Source organism: Epinephelus fuscoguttatus, linkage group LG5, assembly GCF_011397635.1.
Source record: "Epinephelus fuscoguttatus linkage group LG5, E.fuscoguttatus.final_Chr_v1".
Taxonomy (NCBI): domain Eukaryota; kingdom Metazoa; phylum Chordata; class Actinopteri; order Perciformes; family Serranidae; genus Epinephelus; species Epinephelus fuscoguttatus.
The window spans coordinates 43,945,625-43,967,029 of record NC_064756.1 but is presented as its reverse complement, the minus strand read 5'-3'; the positions used below and the strand labels follow the sequence as shown (position 1 = coordinate 43,967,029).

General features: G+C 39.8%; 1 protein-coding gene across 8 annotated transcripts in view; it reads left to right on the top strand.

The window, feature by feature from the left end:
• The first annotated feature begins 11,122 nt into the window (after positions 1 to 11,122).
• The window catches only part of usp32 (ubiquitin specific peptidase 32), a 266,626-nt gene continuing 256,343 nt past the window's right edge, over positions 11,123 to 21,405 (top strand). For all 8 annotated transcript variants that reach the window (XR_007449393.1, XR_007449395.1, XR_007449394.1 and 5 more), the window contains exon 1: positions 11,123 to 11,561. Coding sequence is in view for 1 of the 8 variants with exons in the window: in XM_049576738.1 (XP_049432695.1) it covers positions 11,504 to 11,561 (58 nt within the window). In the remaining 7 variants the exon portion in view is untranslated. The remainder of the gene's footprint in view (positions 11,562 to 21,405) is intronic.

Here is a 21,405-nt window from a genome sequence, read left to right as displayed (position 1 = left end):
CCGCGAAGGACAAGCAAAGTGGGCCGACACTGTGTATCCCAGAACGGGTGTTTAGGTATGGATGAGAGGAGTGGAGAGGACCGGCAATGGTAATGCATAGTTACCTGAGCTTCATCAATCAAATTACGCATTACTGTCCAACACTGATTATAACTATTTAATAAGAAATAGTATTTGGGTAAAACTGCAGTCCTGAAACTGCAGCCTCTGGTACTGCAGCTTTACCTTACTCGATTTTGCGGCTCTGTGTGAACGGAGATCATTTCAATAACGTCGTCATGTCGTTTTCTAAAACGCAAAGGACAGACTTTTCCATTTTTATAGAAACTGTTGTCATCTAAACAGGGCCATAGTGAAGTTTAAGGATGCATTCGGTATGTTGTTAATGTGATTTTATGGGCAATTTATCAGTCGAGGTCTCCTCTGCAAAGCAAACTGACCCGGTGGCTACAGGTAATAGCGCAGTTTTGAAACGACTGCTTTTCCGAGATGTAGGACTGATTGGTGAGCTGCTGTTAACAGTTAACGGAGTTAACGGATCCCGTTACTTAACCCTTTCAACACTAAATTAAGCAGTGTGATGGACCCAAAGCCTTCAATCTGGCTAAAAGACAGCTAAAATGCTAAAAAAAAAAAATACAGTGGTGAAGTTGGGATTTGTTTCTTGAAGTTATGTGCTTATCGTCATTTCTGTCTCTTGCAGGCTGCCAGGAAAAGCAGACTGGCCATCAGATATTGTTTGTAGAAATTTGAAAATTAAGTTTCTCAAATTGACTTTTGTCTCTTCATTGTGCACGCTTACACACGAAATAGGGTAACAGTCAGCTATTTTTGAATGTTAGCATTGATTTCTCACATTGGATGGTGAAATATTTGTAGTTTGAAAGGTCCGACCTAAATGAATAAAGGTCGTAGTTAACAAAGCATATGAATATTAATATAGAAGGAGCGCCCACTGAGTGCAGCTTCTTTTATTGATCGTTTGAACATCGTGTGGTGGTCATTTGTCAAGTGGATAAAGTCATTGAGAGGGCTAATGGCTGGAAGAGAAGGCTGACGGTTTGGAAAAGTTGATTAAAGAAAATGTTGAAAATATCGATGCCTTGAAAGAAAGCTCAGAATTCCTGTTCAAAGAAATCCAGGATGTGAAAACCGATGTCACTGAAATGAAGACTACGGTCACAAGCCATGAGAAGCGAGTCTCTGAGCTGGAAGACAGGGTGAACGAGGCTGAATGTTACCAGAGAAGATGGAACATGAGACTGTATGGGCTGAAAGAACAAGAAGGAGAGGACGTCAAACAGCAAGTGATTGAAATCTGCCACACCATCGTTCCAGAGATCAGAGACAGCCTGTGCTTCCACATCAACATCAGGCACAGAATTGGAGACAAGATTCGAACGGTGCTCACACAATTCACATCTAGAGACCAAAGAGCTCGTTTGGAAGAAGGCAAAGGGATCGGAATATCTCATGTCCAGGAAGCTGAGGTCTGGAGAAGACCTGATGGTAAAGGACAGGGAGATTCGCAACAGGCTGTGGCCCCAGACAGAGGCTGCCCACAAAGAAGAAAAGAAATCTTTTTTTGTTGGGGTTAGCGCAATAATTGACGGGAAGGAGCTGCAAGCGTAGGGAGGTCAGTAGGGTGTAGCAATGCTGCCATCTAGTGCTCAACAGTGAACATGAACCCAGTGTTTAGTGCTGCTACACTATGCTCAGGTATATTTCTACCTGTTTTTTTTACGCTTGACCTGTTTTTTCTTTTAGTTTCTCTATTAAAGATCCTTTGCTTGACTGCGTACCACTTAGACCTATAAGAGCTAATAATAATGCTGAATTTGATGACTTATGCCTAAGTCTAAATTGTTTTGATATTTGGGGACACAGGAATCCCGATAAAATGCAGTTCACCTGGTGCACCAAAGACATGTCCAAGCAATCAAGGATTGACTTTTGGTTAATTTCTAGAGAATTAGAAAATCAAGTAATAGGTGTAAATATAGAACTCTCTGTACTTACTGACCACAAATTGATTTACATATCAGTTAATTTGACTAACAGAATGGAAGGTAAAAAGCGCAACTTTAGTTATTGGAAGTTAAATAATACTCTTTTAAATGACAAACGATTCTTAAATGAGGCCAAATTAATGATTAAAGAAAGTTGGAATAAAGCAAAATCCCTGAACTCCTATGATGGACAGTGGGAACTTATGAAGTATAGAATTAGAAAATTGGCTATTCAAAGAGGGAAGGAAATTGCAAAAGCTAAAAGGATAAAAGAAGACAGTATAATTAAAGAAATTGTTATGATACATGGAAAAGAAAATATTTGCCAACAAGATAAGGATAATTTAAACCTATTGCAAACACAGTTGGACCAGTTATATGAAGAAGGAGTGATTGTAAGATCTAGGAGGCAGTGGTTAGAAGAAGGTGAAAAGAATACCAAGTATTTCTTTAACTTGGAAAGGAAAAAAGCTGAAATGTCCTCCTTGACCAAAATCAATATTGATGGTCAAATCTCAGAAAATGCGAAAGAAATAAATTGTTTTGTTCCAAAATTCTATGAAGAATTGTATAGGAAAAAGATTGATATTGATGATACGTCCTTCTTCTCATACATTAAAGAAAATGCAAAGACTATAGATGAGGAATCCAAAATTATGTGTGATCAAACTTTGGCATTGAAAGAAATTAAAATCGGCATCTCCAAGCTAAAAGTGAATAAATCCCCTGGGAATGATGGAATAACAGGTGAATTTTATAAAATACTTGATACTCAATGTGTCAGGGTCTTATATCCTTAATTCCTAAGCAGATAAAGATGTTTTGAAAATTGAGAATTGGAGACTTATAACCTGCCCACTCAAGGCCACAATACATCAGCTACACTGCCTGTTTCTCCTCTGTTTTTTTTGTTTGTTTGTTTATTTGTTTGTTTGTTTTTCCTCCTTCTTCTCCGCATTCACTGTCACTATACAACTCAGGACTTAAGCACCTGCCCCCTCCCCCTTGCTTGTTTCCTTACTTCCCCCTTGACACACTTTGGTGTATCACGGCCCTCTCTGGCTCATATTAGGAAGTTTTTCCAATAAAGGCTGTTAGGCTAGTCTCCAGGGAGGGTGGGTGACAGTCACAACCACGCATTATGGGTATAAAATACTTGACTGCAAGATTAACAGTGCATCAATCTTCACAAGAGGCTTACACCCTTTTGTGGCGCTAAGCTATGAAGACCAATGCAGACAAGTTGTGAGAAAAAAAAACAAAAAAACATGGGGATCCAATTGCTCCTTTTCTGTTTTTGTGAGTCATGCAAACAAATGCAAATAAGAAGGCTGTGGACTGCCTTGGCAGTTTTTCCTTGGTCTCTGGATTAAAACTAAATATCAAGAAATGCAATCTTTTCCCTTTAAAAGATAGACCGGGTGACTTAGCTGAAATATGTGGTATTCCTATAAAAGATGTGGTATCTTACTTGGGTATTAAGGTCTGTAAAAACCAGGTGGATAGAGTGGCTCTGAATTTTAACCCATTAATCGAAAAAATACAGAAAAATTTGATAGCTGGCTATTGCGTGATCTATCTTTGAATGGCCGTATATTATTATCAAAAGGTGAAGGTTTGTCATGGCTTATTTATACAGCTATGGTATTGAACGTTCCTCTTGCTTTAATCAAAAAAAAAAAAAAAAAAAGATTCTAAACTCTTCAACTTCATTCACTATCTAAAAAAGGGTGTTTTATGCAATTTCTACTCCAACGGGGGTCTTAATGTGCTCAATTTCAGTACATCAAACACAACAATAAAGGTAAAATGGTTAAAACATTATATAGAAGGGAAGAATAAAATGTGATACACCATTATAAATATAATCTTTGATAGACTAGGTGGCATAGATTTCCTCTTACAATGTGACTTTAATATTGACAAAATTCCAATTCAATTATCTAGTTTCCACAAACAAGTTCTTTTATCCTGGATAATTACTATGAAGGTATTATTGGTGAAAAAGGTTTGAGCGCCTGTAACAGTAGAATTTGTAGTTGTGTACAGTGATTTGTATGTGTGTAAGTATGAGTTGTGTACTTGTAGATTTTTTTTCTCTCCACAAATACAACACAACACTTACACATTCACAAATTCTTAATTACAGGTGCACAAATCCTATTTTACAAGTCACAGATTAAAAATCTGACTCGCTCACATTTTTGCTCCTATTGTTGCAGTATATTTGGTGCAAAACATATTTGTGCACCTGTATCAAACAATGTGAAGTTGTCGACCAAATTTGAATATGTGCAAATCTGAATGTGAACTTGTGCAAAAAATGTTCAATGTATGTAAAATAATTTCTCAGGAAATTATGTGTGTTCCTTTAAAACACAAATACAAATCCATAATTACAACTGCTCGAATCAGATGAGAGGGGCTTTTGTCCCACAGCCAATCAAATGAGGGGGGCTTTTGTCAACATTGTGAGAAGGAGTAGAATTCCTGCCGGTAGTGGATTGGATTTAAATAAACAGCAGCAGAAACAGCGATTTTCAATTCATCCATTCATTCATTCATTCATTCAAGGTAGGTTGTATTTTTAACCACATTAATAAATAAACTCTGATGCGAAGCTGAGAAATTTAGCGTCCTGTCACTCTTCCTCTGTTTTGCTAACCCTCCTCCCTGCCGTGTGCACAGGGGCATTGTTAGACCCATTTTAGGGGTGCTCCAGCACACAGGTAGACATAGAGCCTTTAGTAGTTTAATCATTTTTAAATACATACACGTCTGTGTTTAATATCTAAGTTACGCTAAAGTTAAATTGTGTTCAGAAGACTCATTTACCTCTTGTAACGTACCTTGCAATCAATGGCGGTTTTAGGCGGGGGCCAGCAGGGGCCAGTGCCCCCGTAACTCCGAGTCCGGCCCCCCCTGTGGCCCCCCCACCGAGGAGGCGGAGGGGGAACGCGGAACTAAATCGTCTCAACAGGTTGCCGGTCGGACCACTTAAAGAGGCACACCCAGTGAATCATGCAGAATACACCACACAAGAAGGAAAAGGGCCTGAGTTTTCTAGTGTTTAGTGTTTCCCATACATTGACTAATTTGCCCTGCCACAGTCTCCAAAAACTGGCCAGATATAAAATGCCTCCGGTAAATGAACGTCACTCTGTAGCGCACCGGCTGGAGCTCCTACTGGGAATTCTTCGGCTCCCCCCTCCCTCCCCCTCACCCTCCCCGGCCTCACCACACACGTCGCTCTCCTAGCGCTAATGTGAGCCTGAGTTGATAGAGCAGACCGCATTTCTAAGCGGAATATTGAGGAATACTGACATCCACTTCGTGAGCATTCTTGAAAACACCCAGAACACATCAGTAGAGAATTGTGGGGCTGTATTTAAGACAACTCTGAGCCTGCACGGCAACATACAGCACCACTGAGGTAAGCTCTGAAAACTTTTTCCTTTTCATTTGACTCATGCCTGTCACATCATGTTTGTGTAGTGATGTGAAATACGATCCGGAGTTTTCATGGGTCTTTTATTTTGAAAATCGACTGGATACTCTCGTCTTTTCTGCGCCTGACTTCCTGTTTGACTCATTTAGTCTGTGCAAATTGACGCGCCGTCAGAAATAGACCCGGCGCGTAATTTTAGCGGAGCGGAGCGCCGAGCCGCTTCTAGGCCGCGGCTGGTGGAGCAGCTTCTTGAATGGCTGCTATTAGCTCCAGCACCCACGCCTCGGCCGGATCGTGCACGCCACGGATCCAGTGGGTTGCTATAAATGGGCCTGTTCCAGAGGCATTCAACTACCTGAGGGCTTTTGAAATGCTCTGATTCAGGGTGCTGTACTTGCAAATCGAGAGGGAGGGAGGAAAGCAGTAATTTGTGCCTGTTTGTGTGTATTTTATTTGAATCTCACCTTTTGTTTTCCTTTCGTTTTGCGTATTTTGTATTGTTGTATTGAGCGGTGATAGTAAGAAAGCCGCTGAATCAGATCAATAACACGTTATTTTCTGATTGTTTCACAACGGTTACGTTCAACAGCACAAACTTCCCTACACACCTCCACTCAACCCTGCAGCTCCACCTCAAACCTCAGAGCAACACACAGAGAGAGGAGAATAGGAGTAATTGTGAATTTACTACGTTACCATCTCTCAAGCATAGATATTAACTAGTATTTTTATAGATCCACATTTTCAACCTACAAAGGATTGTCTTGTAAAACAGCATATGAATCTGACGCTCTCTCTTCCGCGTGTCTTGTCTGAAAACTAAGTCTGCATGAGCTGATCTGACCCGGGGTCACAGCTCTCCTCTCAGTGGCACCACGACCATGCCACACATGCGCCCCGTAATCTCTTGTTACAGTTTATGACAGATAAGACTACAACAATATACACATTGTAAAATGTGTATGATAATCAACTGCTCCACAGATTTATTTCTCAATGACTTCAATGAAAACAAATGCACACAGCAGGGAAGAGGGTTAGCAAAACAAAGGAAAAGTGACAGGACGCTAAATTTCTCAGCTTCGCGTCGCAGTTTATTTATTAATGTGGTTAAAAATACAACCTACCTTGAATGTTGCCAAAATCACTATCTCTGCTGCTGTTAGATCTCAGATCAGCACCCGCCTTTTTCTCCATAGACTGAATGCACGGATAGTTTTTCACCAAATATCTCAGTGGAGGCACGATTTGTGATTTGTAGTTGAGGGAAACAGAATCTGTGACTCGTGGGGAAGGAAACAGAATCTGTGACTCATGGGGAAGATTCAAGCAGTTGTAATTATGGATTTGTATTTGTGTTTTAAAGGAACACACATAATTTCCTGAGAAATTATTTTACATACATTGAACATTTTTTGCACAAGTTCACATTCAGATTTGCACATATTCAAATTTTGTCCACACCTTTACATTGTTTGATACAGGTGCACAAATATGTTTTGCACCAAATATACTGCAACAATAGGAGCAAAAAATGTGAGCGTGTCAGTTTTTTAATCTGTGACTTGTAAAATAGGATTTGTGCACCTGTAATTAAGAATTTGTGAATGTGTAAGTGTTGTGTTGTATTTGTGGAGAGAAAAAAAATCTACAAGTACACAACTCATACTGATACACATACAAATCACTGTACAAGCACACGACTCATACTTACACACATACAAATCACTGTACACAACTACAAATTCTACTGTTACAGGTACTCAAACCTTTTTCACCAATAATACCTTCATAAATTACATACAAACACAACTTTTCTCCACACAAATGTTTAATTTGGAATAAAAAATATATTAAATACAAAAACAAATCCTTATATATTGATAGTTTGGTTAAAAATTATATTCTTACTGCCATATACTGATTTTCTTAGCACATATGGAATTCCTATTACACCTAAGGAATATGCAATTGTCTTTGATGCTATACTCTCTGGACTCTTGAGACTTTTACAGGGATGTAGCACCTTAGGTATTAATGCACAGTTCACTTCAAACATAATGTTGGGGGGTATATATGCTTCACAGACAGAAAGTGCAACAACCGTCATATTCGGGGTCTCTGCGAAGAGACGGCAATTTCATCTGCTAGGGCATTCTGGGACTCTGAATTTCAATATATTAATTGGGACTCAGCTTGGCTGATTAACAAGAAGTATTGTGTCACCAATAAAGTTTGGGAAGTTTCTTTTAAAATTTTCCATTCAATTTATCCAGTCAACAAACTGATTTCAAGATACAGAAACACTGACAAAAACTGTGTGTTGTGTAAAATGGAGGAGGAAACTGTTAATCATTTATTTTATGTGTGCCCCAGTGTCAGGTTATTTTGGTTCGATGTGGAATTTTATTTTAGGACTTTGACTGGTCATTCTATTGACCTTGACTTGAAGGACATTATTTTTTATTTTTCTGAAGAAGACAGAATAAATCAAAAGAAACTGTTCATATTAAACCTGTTTATTTTATTTGGAAAATTCTTCATTCACAAATGTAGATGATCAGACAGGAAACCACGGATCCAACAGTTCAAGATTGGACTGAAACACTACATTGGAACATTAAAAGGACTGAAGAACATCAAAGCAGCCAAAACCATTGACATCTGCAAACTTATATATAGACTTATTATTAATCAATTATTATTTTGATACCCTTATGTTTTGTATGTCTGGTATGTTAAGTATGTCTCGTATTGTCTGGTATGTATTGTATGTTTTTTGTATGATTGCCATGTTAATAAAGCATTTAAAAAAAAAAAAAAAAAAAATTAAACGGTCCTAAACCTGCGGTCCTGAAACTGCAGCCTTCAGTAAAAATATTCAGATGGGAGTAATCCTCAAAAATAAAAATAAAAAATAAATTTGGTTAACAATTTGATTATTGCAACAAAATATTATGTACACAAGTGTCAATTCGCTAAGTCCTCCCCCTCATGGTCTGCACTTAAAAATTAACTCTCTCTGCTTCAAAGATGTATTAATAAGAATGATAATGCCCAGGCTAAGAAACTGTATACACTTATGGAAACACTTCAGCTGTCCTAAACCCCTTCTACTTTTTGTTTAATTATTATTTATTAATTTATTTATTTTATTTATTTATTCATTTTTTTTTCATTGATTTGTATTTTTTTTCTATTAACTTTATATCTTCTCCTTTGTCATGTATGTTACACAACCTTTATGGCAGGTTTTTTTGATATCTGGCACAATGCAGGAGGTGTGACTTTCTTTTTGCTTTGACATGAGTTGGACAGTTGGACAGAAATGAGTATGTCGCTGTTATATGGGGCATTCTACCAAATGTGTGCAAAGGTAGGCTGGAAATATTTAGAAATTTTGTATGTTTTATTTCCAAAACGTTGTCCCTATATATATTGTACCATATGTAAAGGTCACATATCTAGTAAAATGACTGTAAATACAAAAAAATATATATGAACCTGTTATGCTTGTTCCTTCCCTTGTCTAAAGATTTAAATTTTTACAAATTTTGACTGAAGGTTTTCACAATTAAATCTATAAAAAATAATATTTTTAACAAATTTCGAAGTTCAAATTATAGAATTCTTCAATATCTAAATGCAGTCTTTCTTTGTAAAATGCATAACGCTGATCAGATTGATTTCAGAGTTAATAATTGATGAAACAGAACATGAAAGTAACCGATTAGCATCATAATACTTTAGCTGATAACTCAATATACTTTATTTTTAACAAAACACCCAGTGTTTCGGTAGTGACTGCACTGTTTCGGTAGTGACTATTATTCTGTTTTTAAGGTTGCATTGTGGGAATTACAAATTCAAAGACAAATGTTTTGTGGTCAATAAAACAATTTAATTTCTGAGAGAGCAGAGCAGAGTGGAGAAGAGTATAGTAGAATAGATTAGAGCAGAGTATAGTAGAGCAAAGTAGAGGAGAGCAGAGAAGAGTAGAACGGAGTAGAGTAGAACAGAGCAGAGTAGAGCAAAATAGAGCAGAGAAGAGCAAAGTAGAGTAGAGTAGAGCAAAGGAGAGCAGAGTATAGTAGAGTAGAGCAAAGGAGAACAGAGCAGAGTAGAGCAGAGAGTAGAGTAGAACAGAGCAGAGTAGTGCAAAGTAAAGCAGAGTAGAACAGAGTAGAGCAATGAAGAGCAGAGTAGAACAGAGCAGAGTAGAGCAGAATAGAGTAGAAAAGAGTAGAGCAGAGTATAGTAGAGTAGAGCAGAGTAGAACAGAGCAGTGCAGAGTAGAGCAGAGCAGAGTAGAGGAGAGTAGAGCAAAGTAGAGCAGAGCAGAACAGAGCAGAATAGAGTAAAGCAGAATAGAGTAGAGAAGAGTAGAATATGGAGTAAAGCAGAGTAGAGTAGAGCAGAGTAGAGCAAAGTAGAGAAGAGTATAGTAGAGCAGAGTATAGTAGAGTAGAGCAGAGTAGTGCAAAGTAGAGCAGAGTACAACAGAGCAGAGTAGAGTAAAGCAGAGTAGAGTAGACCAGGGTAGAGTAGAGCAGAATAGAGCAGAGCAGATCAGAGCAGAGCAGAGAAAAGCAAGACTTTGGACCACAAAACTATGGGGTTTAACTACTGACCATTCCATTTTGTCGCTACCGAAATGATCATGTCACTACCGAAACTTTACCATAGGTTTCGGTAGTGACTGTTTCGGTAGTGACAATCCTAGCTATTTTTCAGGATAACTAAAGAATGCTAGCAATCACATGGCTAACAAGCACATATATTTGAAGAGTTGTTCACACAGAAAAACATAATATTTTGCATAACCCCCCCCAAATTTTTTACATAATTGAAGAGAACGTGTGTTAGGTAGTGACAATTTTAAAAGTTACACAATGATTTTCAGAGTTTGGAAGACATTTATTTAAAAAATGATGGGAGTCAGCGACTTACCATGCAGCCATCTGGGACGGGGGTGCAGTACTACCCCCTTCTCAGAAATTCAGGGGTGTGGCTAAAATCCAGACTCAACCAGAGCATTAAAACTTGTGTTTCGGTAGTGACATGAAAACTATTTTTTTTAGCATAGTTTCTTAATTTAAAAATTAATCCCACAATACATCTAAATCTTTCAACTTCTGTTTAAACTTAATCACAAAGATGTTTTAAATTATACTTTTGAAAAAAATATGAAAAATGTTTTAAGTGTTATTTACATGAATTGAATTTTAGAGGTCAGGGTTGGGGACAGCTACTTCCCAATAGAAAGTACCCTATAAATGGTGATTTTGTATATATTTAGCGTATCACTTTCTCATTTAATGTCCTGAGTTTAAATAGGTCATGACATAATCTTTGTAAATATCTAGCCTATGTCTGAATACTCAATTTTATTATTTTTGTTGTTTATTTGTTAAGGGACAGCACTTTGCACAAAATCGGTAGAATGCCCCATATACTGTTCTAATGTTCTATATCTTCAATAAAGAAGAATAAAAAAGAGAGAGAAAAAAAAGAAAAAAGAAACTGCAGCCTCCGGTATTGCAGCCTCCGCTCAATAGGTGGCGCTGTGACGAAAATTAAACGGTCCTGAAACTGCAGCCTCCGATGCTGCAGCTTTCCACTATTGGGGATGGGTGTAAGCCAGCATTATTTAGCTGAACAGCCACGGGGTAGTGCTACTCGCACGCACTTCTGTACAAAACTACACTCTACACGTATTGACAGCTCGGTGTGACTGCGCATAGTGAGTCATTTAATGCCTTTTTGTAATTTGCGAGATGAAGGGCAAAACTTTATGAAGTTATTGAGATCAAAATAAAACCCCTCTGTCTATCATGTTGGCTGTGTTTACAAGACAGGAGCTGATCAACTGACCTGTAGAGTAAGATCATGTGACAGAATGGAGGCGTCGCTGAAAACATTCACCCGTTCACCACATACACACACCAGCAGGAACCCATTTCACAAACGGCCAAGGCGACAGTTTTCAGCTATCAACTCAGTGGACGACGTTTATTTACCCACACCGCAATGAAATGAGGGGAGCATGGGGGCCAAAGAGTCGAGGATAGGATTCCTGTCGTATGACGAGGCCGTGAAGAGAGGTAAGCCGAAAAGCAATTGGCTAAATCCACCTTAGTTGCGCTAGCTTAGCTAACTGATAACTGACAGCTTTTAGGCTAGCCCGGTATATAGGAGGAGGACGTCCTGACCACCCATTAAAATCTAGCGGTTTCCGTGGCCTTGGTTATTTGATATGGTAGACACCTGACAGAAAGTAATACACGGCCTCTACCGATTTGTTAGGATCTATTAGTCAATTCGGCATGGAAGATTGTCGGAAAGCCTCACATGATTAATAACATGTTAAGTTTAATGTAAGCTCAGCCGATATTTTCTGCGGTCGCCTTCAACTACAATACACAACGCTGCGTTGCAGAAGGAAGCGTTTGAAGTCATTAAGTCATAGATAGTTTGTAGTTGGACATCATTGTATAGATCCTGTCCACCCCGAATTAGGTTATTCGTCCTGTCAATATTGAACTGGAGCTCACTACTATTCTATGAGGCGCATGCCGTCGCCTATCAGCAAGGTCACGGAAAATAGACAGATTTTTGGATTGTGTTTGGCGTGACGTTCTCTCCATGGCTACGAAAGCGTTGGTTGTGAGCCTTTTGTTGGCTAACGAGGAAGGATGTGCTGGCTTGACAATATTTGCGAAACAGTTGTGTAGAGATGGCTTTGAATGTGTGCTAACTTTTTGGCTAACAATACAGTGTGTCACTTAACTAGCTTAGTTTTTAATTACCTGAGCCACATAATGTTGAGTAAGTGAACGGCAATGTCTGTACTGCTACTAGCTCAACGTTACTTGTCTATTAGCAAGACAGTTGGCTAGCTGGGTTGACTCAGCCATGTTCTTAGAGGGAAATATCTCTTGACTGTTGTAGCCCCAGTCTGGCGGATTTCAAGCCTATGTGGTACGGGCTAATGTTAACTTAATCGTCGGTGTTTGTGCTGGGGGACTGTCAGGTTGCTTCTGCTGAACTGTACACACACGAGTTAGCTAATGTTAGCTGCATAGTCGGGACATTTGGCAGAACAGCAGACAGCTGGACTGAAAGTTGCTGTCGCTGCGTTTAACGTTAGTTTAGTTAGAATTTAGCCTGTGGACATTTTTTTTAAATTGTAGGCGCCATTTATTGATCAGTGATAGACAGGGTCTACCAGACCTGTATACACTGCAACGTCAGATAATGTATTTTACATCCTAGGGAATCATGGGTGCCTTTCTAAAACATTTTGCTGTCAGATCAGGTTATATGCAGGAGTGAATTTAGTAGGACAAGCAAATCACAGAGCTGGGTAACGCTGTGTTGTAACGTCATGTCATGCTTAGAGCGTTGGTGCACTTATGTAAGATGTGGGTGAGCATTTATCAGGAAGCACATAGGAGATCTTATCCTTGATGGCCTTTTTGTTGCACTTCACTCCCTGGGTTGCCAATAGCTTAACTTTGTTTTGATTCCAGGCTATGAGAGGCTGTTACACATCTGTTCAGGACACTGTCATATCTAAACCAGGGTTCAAGAGGAAAGTCAGACAGACCATTGCATTCATATTTATAAATGTTCTTGGGTATGTAACTTATTTTCAGTTAGGATTCTTCACTATTATTTTCATACAGAAGCTCCTGTTTGAACAAACAGTGACCTCTTGTTGCTTCCATTGCCTAAATGACATCTTTTCAGTATCATCCGAGGGATTAAACAGTATATTGAATTTGGTGATATCCCGATTTGGTGATACCATGAATTGTCTCGATATGGGACTGTGATGAATATGCCATAACATTCCATGGTTATTTTGTCAGTATAACTGCATTCTATTCCTGTCAGACTGCATCATGAAGATGTCGGTTCAGACAAACAAAAAATTAACGTGATGTCTAATAAAACGTTATCTGAAAATGGATTTCACAGGGCTCCAGACTAACTTTTTTTTAGTAGGAGCACTGCAGCCTCTAACTGAAAATTTCAGGAGCACAAGCAGAAAATTTGGATGCACACCTTAAATCGTCCTGCAATGCAATTATTCACATTTTTGGCCATTTTAACTGTATCATAAACTATATGCAGTCTACTGTGTATTAACATTGGACTGTTTTAATTATTGAAGTATTTAACATCACAGAGACTTGTGGTCAGTGGGGTGTGAAAATTCTTAAAATAACATCTGCACAGAAGTGAAGCCCTGACTGTATCTGACTGATCTTTAATGAAAGCTGTTGGCTTGTTTTTTATTTCTTCTGAAAATATAAACCTTATATTCAGACACAATTAGTTAGCCTATGTAGTTGAGGCGACACGTTTGCTCAGCTGCTCTGCAGCAGCTAACTGATGTGATGCTGATTTACATGAGAATTCATGTAAAATGGAGGTTGAACCATGAACATAGATTACAGAAAGCCTGTAAAGCATTTTAATCTATCATCTATCATACTTTAAACTATCTATCATAATTAAAACAATTGGAGACTGAGAACAAACTGATATATGAGTCTGATAATATTTTAATGAATCAGCATAGCACCGGACATCGTCATCATATTGTGTTTCTGTGACTTCCTGTATGGACTGAAGGCTGCTGGAAACTGTCAGGAAACTCTCTGACTGAATCCAAATGACTTCACTGCACTTGCAGACTCGCAGACTTTGCGGGTGCGATCCTGGGAAATCTGGGAGTGCTTAGGGCTGTCCAAAGCTACACTGTCATCCAGTCCACAAGGAGCCTAAAGTTGACTTTCTGCAGACTTCCAGACAGTCTGCTTGGGGTGCAGACTTTGGCAGACTTCACCAATTTAATAACCCACAATTAATTGCAAAATGGACATGATGTTGTAGGTTTTTCAACTGCCAAAAAAAATTTGTATAAAAATTGTGTAAAATAGTTACTGATAGTTTGGTCTATTAAAATGTTACTTGAATTGTGTGGGACAGAAATAATGTTTAACCACATCATGATACAGAAATATGTAGAAGTGTAGGCTGCAAAGGGGCTGAAAATACATTTTATCATTGCAATCTATCAGGCTGCGCAGTGTAATAGAATAAAAAATGGCTGAAAAATAACAAAATAAGGTCTTCTAAAGTAAGTAATGCCCAATTTATTGAGGTATAGTCCTGTCCTTATTTATAAACATTTTGAATGCATGTAGCCTGTATGTTATATAGAGATATATTAATACAGTTTTGTTTAATCACAAAAAAGGCTATACATGGGATTTATATCCATAGTAGGCATTATGCATCAACTTATGACATATATATGAGTATGACAGCAGCGATAGTTGAACATTTGCATGGCAGGGTCCGACGTTAAGGTTTTTCCCTACTTGCCCTATCAGGCAAGCACTTCTCAAATCTACTTGCCCCATCTAAATTCTTACTTGCCCTGCCTAAGAGGTTCTTTTTCTGGCTGTGTGGTGCATATTTTTGCTCATGACTTCTATCTTACGTCAGCAGAGACGCTCAGCCAATGGAGGCAGCAGCACATAAAAAAGCAGCACACTGCAACTGGCCCCTCCGAGGACAGAAACAGGAGAGGAAATACACGATTACAGGCCTGGAGTTAAGATATTTCTAGGGCAAGGCCACTTCGGCCTTTGATAAATATAAATTTATTGGGGCATCACGGCCAGAATGTGGGGCATCAAGGCCAAAACCAATGGTGCAATAACTGGGGATATATCTCATTTCTTGTTGTTTTGATTTATGTCCCTTATTTTTTAAGTCTTTGAAGTTTCTTTATTCTTTTGTTATCTCCTAGTTATTCTTTATTGTCCTTTCTCAGCACATTACATACATTTGACCTCTGCATTTGACCCATCCTACTGTATACACTAGGAGCAGTGGGCAGCCACAGTGCCGCGTCCGGGGACCAACTCCAGTTCTTTTGCCAATGCCAGTGGTCATGGTCACTGACAGGAGTATTCACCTAACATAGCCTACATATCTTTAATTATATAATAATTTATATTTCTCTATGGATATTTTTACATAAATCCCCCATATTAATTTGCCTTTAAAAAAATCCTCTTCCTTCATTTAATTTGACAATGTTTATTGTATTGTATTATATGTATTAATTCTCTACAGGATCTTGTATGTTCTTTAATGTGTGTTCAATTTATTAAAAGAAAAAAAAAACCTTTTGGTGAACCCTGCAGCAAAATGAACCCTCTTCCTCAGAGAGGATCTTTGCCTCCCAGTTTGTTCCTGGCGACAGAGCAGAGTGAACCATCTTTCTTCTCAGAGGATCTTTGTCCCATGAGAGCAGGCAGCTGTTCTCCTTGTCCACATTTAAAACAACTTTCGCTGGTGATTTGACAGTCACTAGAAGCATATTATGACCTTTTGTTAAAGTTTCTGTGTGGTACCTGTGTTGTACATGAGCTAACGTTAGCGTGTAAGGACTGAGAGGCTGTCCGGTATGTGTGTCTGTCCGAGTCGGTGCTGCTTGCCCGATCGGGCATGTCTGTGCAGGGTCTGCTGGCCCGCCAGCTGTTTTTACTTGCCCCGGGCATTTGGGCAACCGTTAATGTCGGACCCTGCATGGTAACGAGTAAAATGGTTTCAAGGGCTGTCTATTAGCAGCTTGCATTCTCTGCCCTCGTAGACTCTACGTGATGATGGTAAATACGTCACACTACATTAGGGCTGCACGATATTGATTTATATTATATATATTGATTTATAGATTTTTTTTTTGTTTTTTTGCCCCCAGGGATATATATTGCGATTTTTAATTTTTTTTAAGGATGCATTATTTTCCACCAGATGACTTCAGTAGCTCTACTTGGTGAGAATGAATCATTCTGGAATTATTAGGCTGATATTGTTTTGAATGCAACAGCATAAAATGTGCTGAAAATAGGCATTTGTTCAGTGAAACCACCATCTTTCAGTGTTTCCCCTATATGCAACTAGCAGCAGCGCACCCCACTGCTGATTTTTTAATTTTAATTTTTTCTTCGTCTTAGCTCTTTAGAAACTACCATTATATTATTTGCCGCTGCGGAAGCTTCATAACCAGGTCAATTCACACACTTGTGAGTAAAGCATATAAGAGGAGAGGAGAGGGCTCCGTCTTATCTGTTCATAAACTAAAGTTATATTATTTTGCGTGACAGACAGACACACACAGACACAGGTGAGCACACTAGAGCGCGGCTCGGGCCGCATTTTCCCAAGTCCAAGACATTTATAACCGAGCCAGGCCCAAACTGTGCACACAGTCAATGGAGCGGAGCCTATGTTGCGTTCAGGCGTTGCCACATAAATAACAACTTCCAGCATTTGAATAGGCCATTTATTCTTTATTCCACTAAATAAGACATGTTTTGTTGGTCAGTCATTAAACGGAAGTGAGTTTTACGCGCATCACTCTGCAATTTAAACGTGCATGCTTGATTTAATTAGGGCAAGCCACATCGCAAGCCCCGCGATGTTAATATTGAGCACGTGTGCATCACGATGACGATGCTTAAAAGATATATCTTTCTGGCGTACACTATGTACATCTGAAGTGCGGGTGGACATTTGAATTCAGCCTCTGACTTGACCGCAGCTTGTTGTCACCGCCTCCTGCTGCAATTGCCTGCTTTTGTCCACTTTCCAAGCAAGGCGCAGTTAATCTCCAGTGAGCCTACTGATGAGTTTAGATGTCGTGGTCCTTGCAGTTAACTAATCACTCACTCCCAGACTTTTCTCCTCTTACACACATTGGCCTACACTGGTGAACTTGCTTCCTCGTTTTACATAATGAAAGAAAAAAAACCCCTTCAAATTTGTGGGTCGCATGATGCCTGGATTGAGTCTGTCGACCAATCAGAGGATATTATCCTGACTTGTGGACCAAGCAGAGGCTGTGTTTCTGAAGGTGTTGCAGTGCCAGGCAAAACAGGCAATAAAAGGAATCGTCTCAGCCATGCAATTGTTACCTGTTTATTGTATGTTTTGTCTGTTAGTAAATAATATTTGTCCAAATCCTCTGTGATTTTTTATTTTATTTTTTTTAAAGGGTAATTTCAAACCCTAATTTTATTGCCTTTGTTTAAATAGCAGAGGGTACAATCATAGTAGCCCAAAAAGGTGACTCACAGAGACAGGCTTGGACCATTGGAGTCCTGACACACCAAGCCCACAGCCGTTAGTCAGTGTTGGGCTGTCAGTAAGCAGCTTTCGCCCAAATTTTTGTAGTGTGTCCTGCACCGTTGACACTAGATGGCTCTTGTTGGCCCTTGTCGGCTGTTATTCAGCCAATTCAGCGTGCCAAATCGCGGTCAGAGTCAGCAGAGCCCATTGGTGAGAGAAATGTCTCTGAACAACAGTTCAGCTCAGGGCACAAACAGAGAAACAAATGTGAGGAAAGCAAACGAACGACTAAGGATAAGAGGCCTTGAGTTTGAAGCAAACATCAGTGTTTCCCTTAGTATTTTCTCCAGCAGCAGTGCTGAAGTGTGTGTTTAATTTTGTGCCACTGGAAAATACTTAGCGCATTCGCTGACAGGAGAAGAGCTTTAGACACATATTTGAATCACATTTGTAGATAATTATTTATTTATTTATTTATTTATTTATTTATTTTTAAAGATATTTTTTGGGCCATTTTGCCTTTAATCAATAGGACAGTTTTTATATACTTTATTAATCCCCATGAGGGGAAATTCAATTTTTTTCACTCTTTTTTGTCATTAACACACAGGTCTGAAAGACACACACATACACAAACAGGACCTATACGTGCACAAACTGGAGAGATGTCATATGCTGTTACAATACCTCCTGCATGTGGGAGCAAATGCTAATGACAGGGTGACTGAACATTTACTTGTATGGGGAAGAAACTGCCCTGGCTAATTACTGGTATGCAAAATGAGCATGTGTGATAAAATTAGTTTGAAAAGAAGTCAAAGACACAAAACAGCGTACTTGATTTAAAGAAAAATGTCATCTAATTTCCAAATATTCAATCAGCTGTGTTGCTTGCAAGGGTATTGAGAGTAGAGAGTAGGGCTGAACAATACTGGAAAACAATGTAATTGCAATATTTTAGACCAATATTGCAATAAATGCAGTATGGATTTTTTCCTTATCTTTGGTATTATTCACTTTACACAAACAATGAATCATTCTGTATCATGACTAACACAACATTGGATACACACAGCATTAGTGTTGCACGGTATACCGGTACTAAAATAGTACAGCGGTACTAGAGTATTCCAAACGGTACTATACTGCATTTGGATTACATTTTTTAAATTGATTCAATTCATTAATTTATTTAATTCATTTATGCACACGAACACCTTCCTTGTTCCTACTGGAGCACAGATTGCGCAAGTGGTGTGTATGACAACACCTGTTCATTCGCAGCTGGCAACCGTGAAAAAAGGCAAGAGAAATTTCTGCCTCGCAAAGGGAGACATCACGAGACAACACCAACTTGGTGAAACATTTGAGCAACCAAACCGTGACGTCTGTACCAAGGTACTTACCGAACCATGATTTTTTTTTGGTACCGTTACACCCTTACTGTTTATTGTTCTAAAGGTTTGTATCCAAAAGGACTTTTCCTTATGAAAAAGTGCCGAGAAGTATCGAAATTCATATTGGTATCTGTACCGAAATAAAGACTTTGGTATAGTGACAACACTACACAGCATATAAACTGCTTTTTCATGTGGGCCAGGCCCATGAGTTAAAATGACATGAGATGAATTGATGCATGAATTGATGTGAATAACATATTTATTTAACCACTGAACTGTAAAACCTTCAATCACAGTATAATATTAGGGCATAACTTGTAACTTCAAGCCAGATTCAGATTCAGAATACTTTATTAATCCTCGGGGGGAAATTGTTTTTGTTCCAATGCTCCGTGCAGAGTAGAAACAGAAATACAGCATGAATGGAAACAAGAGATAAAGATGAAGATATAAATAAGATACTAAAATAGGCAATGAAATAAATAAAATAAAATATCAAAGTAGCCATTAAAATAAAATAAAATAAAATAAAATAAAATATTAAAGTAGCCATTAAAATAAAATAAAATAAAATATTAAAGTAGACAATAAAATAAATAATAAAATAGTAAATTAGACAATCTGAAATATATACAATATACAGTGAAATGGTTGTAGTGTTATAAATGAAATAAGAATAAGTAATTATATTGTGTGTTTTGTTTTATAAATAGCCAAATGAGTCCGATCATCAGAGGGAGGAGTTGTACAGTTTAATGGCCACAGGTAAGAATGACTTCCTGTGGCGCTCAGTGGTGCATTTAGGAGCAATCAGTCTCTGGCTGAAGGTGCTCCTCTGTTCGACCAGAGCGTTGTGGAGAGGGTGAGAGCCATGCTAAAGTATTGCCTGCACCTTCGACAGCATCCTCCTGTCTGACACTGCTGTCAGAGGGTCCAGCTCCACCCCCACAGCGTCACTGGCCTTTCTGATCAGCTTGTTGAGTCTGTTGGCATCGGCTACTCTCAGTCTGCTGCCCCAGCACACAACAGCAAACAGAATAGCACTGGCCACCACAGACTCATAAAACATCCTCAGCATAGCCCGGCAGATATTAAAGAAGCGGAGCCTCCTCAGAAAATAGAGGTGGCTCTGTCCCTTCTTGTAAAAGGACTTCACTGTTCTTAGTCCAGTCCAGTTTATTGTCAATGAACACACCCAGATACGTGTAGTGTTCTACGATGTCCACTTTATGCCCCAGGATGGAAACTGGGGTCACTGGTGTCCTCGTTCTCCTCAGATCCACCACCAGCTCTTTTGTCTTTGTTGTGTTGAGCTGCAGGTGGTTCAGCTCACACCATGAGACAAAGTTATTCACCACAGCCCTGTATTCAGCCTCCTCACCCTTGCTGATACATCCAACTATAGCAGAGTCATCAGAAAACTTCTGAAGATGACAAGACTCTGTCTGGTAGCTGAAGTCCGTGGTGTAAAGGGTGAAGAGGAAAGGAGAGAGGACAGTACCTTGTGGGGCCCCGGTATTGCTGACCACTGTGTCTGACACACAGTGCCGCAAGCGCACGTACTGTGGTTGGCCAGTGAGGTAATCCACAATCCAGGACACAAGGGGGGATTCACCTGCATCGCCGTCAGCTTGTCACCCAGTAGAGTAGGCCTGATGGTATTGAAAGCACTGGAGAAGTCAAAGAACGTGACCCTCACAGTGCTCCCCGGCTTGTCCAGGTGGGCGTAGACGTGGTTCAGCAGGTAAATGAGGGCATCCTCAACTCCAATCCGGGGCTGGTAGGAGAACTGGAGGGGATCCAGGTGCGGCCTGACCGTAGGCCTGAGCTGCCCCAGGACAAGTCTCTCCAGGGTCTTCATGATATGTGACGTCAGTGCCACCGGTCGGTAGTCTGAGAGACCGCTGGGCTGCGGTGTCTTTGGCACTGGAATGAGGCAGGACGTCTTCCATATCACAGGGACCCTCTGGAGGCACAGGCTCATGTTGAAGACACGATGAAGCACTCCACAGAGCTGTTCGGCGCAGGCTCTGAGAACCCGTGGGCTGACACCATCAGGGCCTGCAGCCTTACTAGCGGGGAGTTTGCTCAGCTGTCTCCTAACATGTAGAGGTGTAAAGAGTGCAGGTTGAGGAGGGGGAGAGTTGGAGTCCAAAGTGAGAGGAGGGCAGGTAGCATGGGAGCCAGAGGAGGTGTGAGGAGTGGGGGATGGGTGTGAGGGGCTCACTAAGTTGGATGAGGTGCTATCAGGAGGAGGAGGGGGGGTTAGAAGTGGTGGTGGCTGGAGACAGGCAGCAGGAGAGCCAACAGGGGCCGGGGCTGCAGTGTCATACCTATTGAAGAACAGATTTAACTCATTGGCCCTAGCCACACTACCATCAGCTCCACTGCT